General features: G+C 41.8%; 1 protein-coding gene and 1 non-coding gene across 3 annotated transcripts in view; one reads left to right on the top strand and one right to left on the bottom strand.

Annotated features, from left to right (window-relative positions):
• Positions 1-8,896, top strand: part of fgd5a (FYVE, RhoGEF and PH domain containing 5a) — a 33,454-nt gene extending 24,558 nt beyond the window's left edge. The window contains exons 11-21 of one of the 2 annotated variants that reach the window (XM_005754339.2): positions 356-427; positions 630-698; positions 3,142-3,225; positions 3,317-3,396; positions 3,518-3,614; positions 3,967-4,104; positions 4,258-4,360; positions 4,470-4,606; positions 5,058-5,159; positions 5,515-5,669; positions 7,444-8,896. In XM_005754339.2, coding sequence (XP_005754396.1) covers positions 356-427; positions 630-698; positions 3,142-3,225; positions 3,317-3,396; positions 3,518-3,614; positions 3,967-4,104; positions 4,258-4,360; positions 4,470-4,606; positions 5,058-5,159; positions 5,515-5,669; positions 7,444-7,480 — 1,074 coding nt within the window. In that variant the 3' untranslated portion in view covers positions 7,481-8,896. Of the gene's footprint in view, positions 1-355; positions 428-629; positions 699-3,141; positions 3,226-3,316; positions 3,397-3,517; positions 3,615-3,966; positions 4,105-4,257; positions 4,361-4,469; positions 4,607-5,057; positions 5,187-5,514; positions 5,670-7,443 lie in introns of both variants that reach the window. The other variant, XM_005754338.2, reaches the window with a different exon arrangement.
• trnae-cuc (transfer RNA glutamic acid (anticodon CUC)) lies at positions 4,786-4,857 on the bottom strand. Its single transcript has one exon. It is a non-coding gene; the product is annotated as a tRNA-Glu (tRNA).
• Positions 8,897-11,036: the final 2,140 nt, after the last annotated feature.

The raw sequence follows: 11,036 nt of genomic DNA, 5'->3' as shown, positions 1-11,036 counted from the left end.
CTATCTCTTCATGGAGATAATTATAAGGGAGGGAATGGTTTGTGAATGAACTGGCAACCCCACCTCACTGCTGAGCTCCCATGTGGCTCTTTGGCTTACCTCCTCTGTTTATCACACTTTTTTTCTCATTTGTGCACAAGCCCTGACACACACACATACACACAGAGACTGACAGACGGTGGTAGCACATCTCTCTTTGGGCATGAAAGGGAGGGAGTCGGAAAGGGATGTGATACTAAAAATGTGAGGGATGGCAGACACAGAGAAACAGGGATGGTTCAGTTCTTTGTCTTCTCTTCCATCAATCACTAGATAATCTCTCTCTCGCTAACTTCCTGCTTCTCTTCTTCTGCAGGAAAACTTGTTGCGTCTGGTCCACATTGAATACAGCGTGAAAGGGAAGAGGGACCTTCTGAAACCTGGAAGGGTGAGCATCGTGTAGTTCTGTCTGACAGCGTTACTGCTGCACTGTCAAAAACAAAGCAACACCAAAATCTGAATGCCAGATCTCTGAGGTCACTTTGAAAGCATAAAAAAGACTGGTCATGACCCCCCCACCCTTGTAAGGATTAGTTAACAACATTACATCAACCTAACATGCAAAGCTTTTATACTGTTTCTTTTGGCAGATGTTTGTCAAAGAGGGGACACTCATGAAGGTCTCCAGGAAAAGTAGGCAACCTCGGCACCTGTTTCTGGTAATGGCATTACATCGGACACCACTGGTGTTAAAGCTTAAAAGTATTTCACTATTTTGTTTCTTCAGTAGTTTGAAATGGTCTAATATTAGCTGTGATGTAGTGTGTATATATTGTTTTTTGTTTTATATGTCTGAAACAAATAAAGATACGATACGATACGATTAGCCTAGCTTATCTTTAAAAAAGGCTAATCATAGGAAAGATTAAAGGGAATGTGGTGGACAAACTGTGCAATGTAAACACTCGTAACATGGTGGAAGGTTGTTTCTCCCATCTCTTCTTTTTATGTATTAGCCTTATTAACCTTTGCTGAAAGACTGGTAAATATCTAATATCAGCCAATAGTTTTACCTCACCAATAAATCAGTTGGGTGCCAATCTTTGTTCAAAGTAGCGTATTTAATATTTATCCTGAGTGACTTAATCAAACATTTGGCTATAGCTTGACCTTTCTTTCAAGTGCTTTTTGCATTATTTCACACACGTTTACCAAAACAAAGCCTCGTGATTTCAGTATCTTTGGAAAGTGCCATCTCAGTTGGAGTTCAAAAGAAACTCGTGTGGTTTTAAGCAAGGTGTGGATGGACAGCACGAGGACAGAAAACACCTGCAGTGTTATTTAGGTAATGTTAAAATGAATGCTGGCGTGGTCTGCAGAAAATGTGGAGGAATGTTGGACAGGGTTGTGCCACAAGTTAGGTGAGGTTTTGGGGAAGGGTGGGGGGCACAAGGCCAAGGCTGTAAGACCTCGACTAAACACCACACCCATCTAGCCAAGGGCCTCCCTCTCCACTCTCCTCCTCCCCCCTCCTCCCCTCCCAGGACTTGTTTTCCAGGGCCCCACTTCCTTACAGGATGTTTGGTGTGGGTCACTGGATGCCGACTTCCTGTGTATTGGGAGGGGACTGACAGCGAAGTGAAGGCCAGACACCCTGTAGAATGCAGGGAGGAGGGGTGGTGGTGCTACACAAACACATAATGTGAAATAGAGAAGTCCCATCTATTGTTTCATGTGCAATCAGTGCTGTCTCATGTTATGAATTTCCATGGGCAGCATATTTGCCATAGAGTGTTCCAGGTAGCATGTAACATTTGAGACACTCAGGATTCATTTTGTTCTCTTCCATCAGTCTCTTGCTGTTTTTAAACTGATAAGCTCTAGCTTGAAAATGTTAGTGGTTGATACTTGTAGGCTATTAGGACTATAAAGCTATTTGCTCCCTTGAAGCCAACAGCTCCAGAGGTTCAGATGTTATTAATGGGAAACTGAAATACAAACGGCGCCGATGAAAGCAATCAACCACCTCTGTGACAGAGAGAAGCTGCACCCATGTCACAAGCCAGGGCTCACAAAAGAAAGAAAAGCAGGCTGAGTGAGTGAGAGGAGGGATTAAGAGGGAGGATGGAGATCTAGAGAGATGTCAGAGGGAAAGAGTAAAAGGGGCAGGTAAAGGAGGTGATGCTTTTAGGGAAGGAGATGAAATGCCACTGTCGAAAAAAGTAAATGTCTTGGTTGCTCAAGTGGATATAATTTGCGTCTCGTGGGTCATGTCTGTGAAATCTGTTAACTTGGCGCTTGCTTGGATTTCTGTGGAATGAGTAAATGAGCAGTGCAGGGTGGAGCAGAAGAGCTGCGGCGGCTCGAGCACAGAGGTCGTAGGCAGGGCTCGGGCTTGGCTATCATGCAGTGTTTTGTCTCCAGCCAGTCGTCCAATGAAATGCGTTACTGCTGCTGTTTGTGTTGTTGTTGTGGTGAAGGAGGCCAGTTCCACCCAGCTCTGGTTCTCAGCGTAGCCTAAGAAGGCTGTGAAGGCGAGGGGAGGCCCGGAGTCCAGAGCAGGGTGGAGAATTCCTGGATGCTGCTTATAAGGCCCCAGCGGATGTTTAGAGCACACATAAGGTGTGACCGATGATGTCATTTCTTTTGTCTGTGTTGTGAGAACACAATAGACTCTTGGTGAATTCAGGGGATTCAAATACCTCAGGTTTGACAGGAAAATAAACATTTTCCTTACAGTAATGCCTAATTTTGTTGTGTGCATACATGGGAATTCTGTGCTGACAGGATGCACAGAGGTGAGTGTGCTGTGAAAACGCAGCCTAGTACTTAACCAGCTCTACCCTTGGTGCTGTTTGGGGCAGCTGTGGTGCTTAAGTTTATATAACACTACCACCTTGTGTTAGCAGGTGATATTACATCCCGAGTAAATAATTTTCTCATCAGGAGGAGAAACTGTAAAAATCTACGACGAATCAAAAGCTTAGTCAACAAATAAATCAGTTAATAAAAATTCTTTTGATTTATTTTTTTTTTTTTTTTTTTTTTTTTTTTTTTTTAAGTGTTGGCAGTTTCAGTAAATGTTGTGAGAATAAGCCATCATATCTCAAATAGTGAAATCTTTCTATACCTCTTATATTTTCTTTCCCTTTTCTCCTTCAGATGAACGACATAATGCTGTACACCTACCCTCAGCAGGATGGGAAATACAGGCTCAAGAACACACTGTCTCTGTCAGGGATGAAGGTAGCTACATGAACTTTTCCAAGTTTCATAAACACGTTTTGCTTTTTTGCTTTTTGCTGCACTGTGATCTGGTCTTGTTTGTCACACACAGGTGAGCAAACCCACGCTGGGCAATGTGCTGAACTGTCTTAAGATTGAGGTGTCCGACATCACTATTACACTCTCTGCCAGGTGAGCCGCTGACATTCAGAACTCTGATGTGAACAATGGCTGTCGTTTCCAAAGAAATCTACACATTCAGTCAGGCACATCAGGGGCATCAGGTGTGTTGTATTTCTGTATTTTTCTTCAGTTCTGTTGGAGAAAGGGAGGACTGGTTCCACACGCTAAGTCGAGCCATAGCGGACCACGCGGCGGGACTCTGCACATTTGGCGGGCCCTGCAGTGAGGTAGGAAAAATAACTTCAGTGTAACACAACACGATTTGTCATAGAAGAGAACTTTCATCTGAGTCAGAGTAAGAAAGGGTGCAGAATTAGCTAAGAGAAGGGTTTGATGATTCACTTTTTAAATAAATTACCATTTATAAGCCCTGTCTACTTATTATTGCTGGCAATAACTTGCAGTTCAACTCCTATGATATGTATTTGTCAGAAGATTCAATAAACTCTCTCAGCTTTGAAAACAAAAAGACTTTTCTGGCAATTATTTTGTGGTTCGGGCTTTACAGGGTTAAGAGTTGAATTCTGAAAAAGCGAGCTTTATTCGTGCTGTAACATCTCAACATCGCTGTCCAATCAGGCCCGTGAGAAATTGTGGATGGCGCTGGGCGAGGCTGCACCTGTCCTCGTGCCAGTTTCTCATGTGATGATGTGCATGAACTGCACCTCCGACTTCAGCCTCACTCTCAGACGACACCACTGCAATGCGTGTGGCAAGGTCAGACCCAAAGTTTGCTCTCACTCGAACGTGGTTGGCGTTTAGCTGTAAACTTGTTTGGGGATATTGGGGACATAATCTTACCATACTTTACCGTTACTTTGGAGATTTTCACTGTAGATGTATCACGATGTCACTGATGTGTCCGCACAGGTGGTGTGCCGGGCTTGTTCCAGAAACAGATATCCTCTGAAGTACCTCAAAGACAGACTGGCTAAAGTGTGCGATCACTGTTATGCCGAGCTCAGGAAAAGAGGTGAAGCTTAGCTTTCCTGGTGCCTGTTTCAAAACTCACTGTACAATGTAAACCTTATTATTTCCAGTTGTTTACCTCGATAAGGAAATGAGTTTGCATTTGCCTGCAGGTGGAAGTGTGTCAGCTGCCTGTGATAACTCCAGCCCTCGGACTCACCGGGCCAGTCGTCCCCTCTCCGCTGTCTTCCAGAGTCTGCAGCCGCCTAGTCTGTGGAAGTCCCGAAAGAGCATATCCCCTCTGACCCAGGTGAACTACTCGCTGCCTGTTATCTCTACCCTTTTTTCAAACCCTGATAACTATTTTATAAGCAAGAGAGTATTGCTTCTTATTACCAAAGTAACACGGACCACTGTGATATTTAGACAAACCTTGTAAAAACATTCGTATCCCACACACCCTTGTATTATTGGGGAAAGTAAAGATTATTCCCTGACCGGGAATCGAACCCGGGCCGCGGCGGTGAGAGCGCCGAATCCTAACCACTAGACCACCAGGGAGCTGTGTGAATGGAAGATGTCTGTGTGTACTGGCATCACTGGAATCTAGTCCAGCTGCTTCCTGCAGTGCACAGAAATTGCCACTAGGGTTCGCACTACTTTGTACCCTTTCATTTGTCTTTACAGCTGCAACAAACAGCTGACTCATCATCCCTGTTATTAGAGTTTCTGAATGTCTAATAAATTACAATTATCTGCAGGTGTCACTTGGTGTGGAGGGCTCCACCATGAGTGGGAGTTTGCAGCGCAGGAAGAAGAGCAAAAGGAAGTGGAAGCGACTGTGGTTCCTCCTCAAAGACAAGGTGCTCTACACCTTCACAGCCAGTGAGGTGAGGGGGCACAGAGTCTCCCACACCAGCCCCAAACACATTCACACATTATCGCCACTCAAGCAAAGAAATATTCTTACTGCCTTTATCCAGCTCTTCTCAAGTGCATGACAGCTATTTAACTACATATCCACTTCTTTAACTTTTCCAGCCTCATGAGCAGAACACTTATTGACTAATAAAGGGAATCTCTGTGCTCTCTCTCTCTCCCTCTCTCTCTCTCTGTTTCTTTTGTCTTTTGTTTTCCTCAAAGCACGAGCAACTTATTAAGTTGTTGTTGCTGCTGACGGCCAGATTGGCGTTTTTAACTTGTGCCTGCTTCCTTCAGGATAAAGTGGCTTCAGAGAGTCTGCCTCTGCAGGGCTTCACCGTCAAGCTGACTGAGAGGCCAGAGGGAGAAGAAAGCAGTAACGTATTCCATTTGTACCACAAGAAAACACTCTACTACACCTTCAAAGCAGATGATCAAAACACTGCTCGCAGGTCAGTGCTAAAGCTTTTACAAGCACATTCATGGAGTGTCTTTTAAAAGCACATTCTCTGACTAGCAATCATAGCCAGACTACAGCAACAAGAGCTCTAAATCTTAATCACTGGACCACCAGGGAGCTGTAGCAAGGCATGTGTGGTATGTTAGACAGCAGGCAGTGAGCAGCTGATCTCCTGCAGTGCAGCATAATGTACTCTCCATGCATTCTCGCTTTCTCGTGTAAGATTGCTGCACTGACCGTTAACAAGTCTCCTGTCTTCTCTTAATGTTTGCACTCGTTTATCTGCATTTATGTCCTCTATTGCTGATCTGTTTTGGTAGAATGTGTGACTCAGTGAAGGCTGACAGCAAGCTTATTAATGCACTTTTTGTTTTAATAAATACGTGGCAGTTTGCAGCATCCCCATTTTACTGGCAAAGAGTGGAGGTGGCAGGCTGTGTTTGTTAAAGTGGATTCGTTTCGCTTCCAACTGACTTTGAGATTTACAAAAGGCATCAATTATTATAATGGGCCATGACAATTTATTTGAATTCACTTGTTACTTACTGTCAGCCCTGTTTTGTAGGTTGTTGGGTTTTTTTGCTTGTAAAAACAGTTCAAAAGAGTGCATATATATTTATTTTTGAAAAGTATTTGAGCAGGAGGTCTTCCAAGATTTAACCTGGATTCCTTTGAGGGGCTCCTGGGATGGGATGACATAAAAAGAAAAATAACTCCAAGGCACTTTCTTTTAAATATCAAATAAAATGGATTTATTCTCACGGCGCTCCGTGAAATCTGTTCTGACTCCCTGACGAAGATTTGCATCCCTTTTTTTTTCTGCTTAAAGTTAAATATAAGCGTGTCACAACAATAAAAGAGAGCCTTTTTTAACATTTAAAGTTGATATTCTTATTGAACAAAGCGTGAATGTTATTTGGAGCGCCGCTGGATTTATACGGTCATGAAAAATAGTAAGCTTACCCTTATTAAGAGGGTAAGTAGCTATTGGGGACGGTGCTTGTCAAATGTGCTTGATTAACGGATCATCAGCGCACGTGAGCACCTCTGTGAAAGCAGAAGTTTTGTCCTGGGAGTAACAGGCAAACCTTAATTGAGATTGGGTCATGCAATAGGACAATGATCTCAAGCACAGTTACAAATCTACAGCAGAATGACTGAAAAAGGAAAGAATCCGATCCGTGTCTTGCAAGAGCACAGACCTCAACCTGATTGAAATGCTCTGGTGGGACCTTAAGAGAGCTGTGCATATATGAATGCCACTAAATCTCGATGAGCTGAAGAAACTCTGTAAAGAAAAGTGGGCAAAATTCCTCCACAATGATGTGGAGAGGGATAAAGTCATAAATGATTACTTCAAGTTTTTGCTGATAAAAATGGCACTAAAAGTACTACTAAAGTACTAATCATGTTTTTTTAGAGTTTCACAGTAAAATAGTCTATTGAAATCAAAACAAGCTGATAAAGAGAATGAGCAGAAGGTGTACACGAGTGCAAATCATACAAACCTGTTAAATAAAAAAGACAAAGAAGCCGCTGAGTTTTATGATCTAGTTTGTAAGATTTAATTTGTTGATTATATTCCACGAAAAACAAAGTGGTTAATATTCATATTAACAATTTAGTATCATAATTATGAGAAAACAGAAAAACACTGGGAAAAACACACCTTGACCTCTGATCTGTGACATAAGCTGACTTTCAAATCCAGTCAAAAAAAAGACAATGAGTTCGAAGGTCTAATGCTCCACTTCTTTGTGTTTCAGATGGGTCAATGCCATGGAGGAGGCCACTATTTTATAGCATCTGCTAAGTTAAATAAATGACGCATCCACTCCGTGACTGCAGCAAAGCTACCTGCTGCATGTGAACTCAGTCCATTAGTAAGGATTCGTCGCATCAGGCCTTTTGTGGGATATTGAGTGACAATTCAAACACCTGGGAGATTTTTCCTCAAAGGAATTCTGCTGTATGGAGAAGAGCAGCAGAATCCTCGAGTCGGATTTCACAAGAGCCTTCAGGAGCAGCTCAGATACCTTAAATACGTCACCTGAGAGGAAAAATTTTTATTTCTTCTGTTTTCACCTTTTTTTTCAGATGTCTGCACTTTTTCCTTTTTTTTTTTTTTTGCTTTTCTGGTGTATTTTACCCGACTTTCCACTGGACTGTTAAACCACTCTTTGTCTTCTGCAGGAGACGTCCTTTCATATCAGTTTCGTTGCAGTTATGCATGGTAACTGCAAAGACATGAAAAATAACCTTTGCTTCAGGGTAGTATGCATATCTTGTAAAGGGGGAACGGAGAGATACTTGGTATTCTGAATATATATTGTGAAGTATACGCTGCAGATACTGAAGTGAGTTAGATGATTTATCTGTATAAAAATTGTGATTCACGATGTCCCCAATAAGGGTTCGTTTTAATCATCATAGTATGTGTACATTATTGTTCTTGTGGAGTTTTACACAGTTTTACTCTTGTGTTGAATCTGCAAAGTGAAGAAATGACCCTCGGCATGCCGTCCGCTCTAAAGCATTTGTCAAAGGATGAACAATTTTGAAGATACTTTGTATTTTTTAAAAGTCTTTTAGAAATTTTTCACACAGCTCTGAAGTGCCAGTTGCTTTCTTCCTGTTGAATGCAGTGCATTTTGCAAGTGATGATGAATGTGCCTCACTCTTTATGTTATCACAGTACTGTACGGAGGGACCTTGCTTTTTAATCTATTCTTACATATACTTTAACCTTATAGTATTTTTGAACAGGTCAGTTACTGTGCACTCACATAAGAACATGTTATTGTGCCATTTTTATGAGGGCCTTTTTTAATGCTGTATATATATGCTGCTAGATATAATCATACTTTGGCTGCTTTATTATACAAAAGCTTCTTAAAAATGCTGTCAAACTACCTTCATCCTCACAGTATTAGAGTGATCTCAGCCACTCGTGCCACAGGATTTCACTCATAATCAGATGCAGTTTCTCTTAAATAACCCATCCAATGGCATTATCTGTTCCTTTCAGAATGAAGATCCATCATCAGACAAGCAGCATGATATCAAAAGCACATGTTTGAGTACTGTTCAGCTTTTCTACCCGTTTCCTATAGCTCACACCTACAGTGTTACTATCGTTGTACCTCTATAGCATATACTGCATTGTAAATGTTTATGTATATAGATGCATATAAAAAAAATAAACTACATTAAAAATGCTTACTTAGTGGGCGTTCGCTGTGCTGTGCTGCAGGCTTGTTTCTTTTTTGCATTATAATTCAGTATCAACAATAATGAGCGACTGTAAAATGATACCCACTGCAACAGCATAGTAACTTTTTGTATGTGTGTGTGGTTCTGGCTTTGCTGAGGATAGTTACAAGCACAACAGCACTGGATGCTCAGAAATGGCTGTGCACTTCATCCTCTTCTCTCCGACAGAATCGTCTGTTGTATTATTAGGATTTATTCACGTCTTGTTGCTATGCATTGTGTGTTTTTTGTACTGATGTTCACGCTGTGCTTATCTCCTTCTGGTGATAAATACCGGGGTGATGGAGAAATGAGAACACAATGTACCTATCCTTCTCTATTGCCTGTGGTGCTGGAAAAATACAGCTTGGTTAAGTGACCCTTTAATCCAGAAGGGGGCAGCACTACATCGTGTCAAACTGGTTTAATATGAACTTTAGCCAGCCTAAATCCTGTTTGTCTGTGTGAGCATGAGGAAATAACTGGTGTTAAGTTTAAAAGGAGAGAAGTGAAAATAAGATTTAATAATCAATGAAAAAGTGGACTTACATGGTAATGTTAATGAAGTTGTCAGCCCACTGATATGGATGGAAATATTTTGCTTTTAATATAAGGTTTTAAAAGAGAAAGAATGAAAGAAAGTGGATTCATTTTGTTGTTTTGTTGTTTTATTGTTTTATCGTGTATCAGTATAAGCGTGTGCCAGAAACACAACACTGAATTTATAGTCTTAGCTTATTTGCAAAGGCCCGTGGTCTTTAAAATACATGAAACTCAACCACAAACACAGCAGAGGTAGTACAACACACAGTCTGCACAATACAGCTCACAACTGAACAACAGCAAAGTTGGCAAGTCACAAGAAAACCATTGAATAGAGCAGCAGATCATCCAGAATTGCATTACTCAGAGTTCCAGGTGTAAATGATCTCAGTTAAAATCCAGACAAAAAGCGATTTGCCGAAATGGGGATTTACATAGAGCCCTTTACACTTCTCACTGGTTGCTCATCATGTTTCTGAGTACAGTCATCTTAAGGGTGACTAAGGACCTGAGGAGCCTGATCATGTGATAATTTGCATACCCTGCATCCTATTTAAAGCATTAAATTTTGGCTTCTGAGCTTAGCTGTGCAGTATGATTCTCAATGGCATAGATAAAGTTGCTTGAAACATTCCTTAGAGATTTTGCTCCATATTAACATTATAGCAACCACTAATGCAAATCTCCCATTTCACACCATCCCGAGGGTGCTCAGTGGACTGCGATGGTTACTGTGGAGACCACTTGAGTACAATGAGTTCGCTGTCATGTTCAAAAAAAAATAGTTGCAAATGATCTGACCTTTATGGCATAGTGTAATCCTGGTGGAAGCAGCCATCAGACAGTACACAGTACTTTATGACCACAGTGCACTGTGGTCTGTAACAATACTCAGGCGGGCTGTGGTGCTTAAATGATGCTCAGTTGGTATGAAGAGGCCCAAAGTGTTCCCCAACACCATTACACCACCATCAACAAGCTGAACTGTTGATACAAGTTGTTTACACCAAATTCTGACTCTGCCATCTGCATGTTACAGTAGAAATCAAGACTCATCAGATCAGGCAATGTTTTTCCAATTTTTTACTGTCCAGTTTAGTTCAAATTGTATTCTCGGTTTCCTGTTCTTAGCTGAAAGGAGAGACACCCAGTGTGGTCTTCTGCTGCTGTAGCCCACCTGCTTCAAGGTTCAGTGTGATGTCCATTTAGAGATGCTCTTCTGCATACCTTGGTTATAACAAGTGGTTATTTGAGCTACTGTTGTATTCCTATGAGGTCAAAGCCGAGGTTCAGGTTGTATTCCAGCTGTCATAGGGCAAAAGTACACCCTGGACAGGTCGCCAGTCTGTTGGAGGGTTATTAGAGAGACTCAGACAACCACTCACACCAACGGCCAACTAACCTAACCCCGCGCATGTCTTTGGAGTTCAACACCAGTCTGGCCGAATCACAGATAAGCAGGGTGTCTGTGCTGCAGAGCACAGCTGTGTCAGAGACTCTCGACATCAATGTAGCGTTAAGGATGCGGAGCGATGGGTGCACTAACACAATGTAAATATTAAAG

The sequence above is a fragment of the Pundamilia nyererei genome, unplaced genomic scaffold, assembly GCF_000239375.1.
Source record: "Pundamilia nyererei isolate P.nyererei 1_Seehausen unplaced genomic scaffold, PunNye1.0 scaffold00547, whole genome shotgun sequence".
Taxonomy (NCBI): Eukaryota; Metazoa; Chordata; class Actinopteri; order Cichliformes; family Cichlidae; genus Pundamilia; species Pundamilia nyererei.
This window is presented reverse-complemented; position numbering and strand designations above follow the sequence as displayed.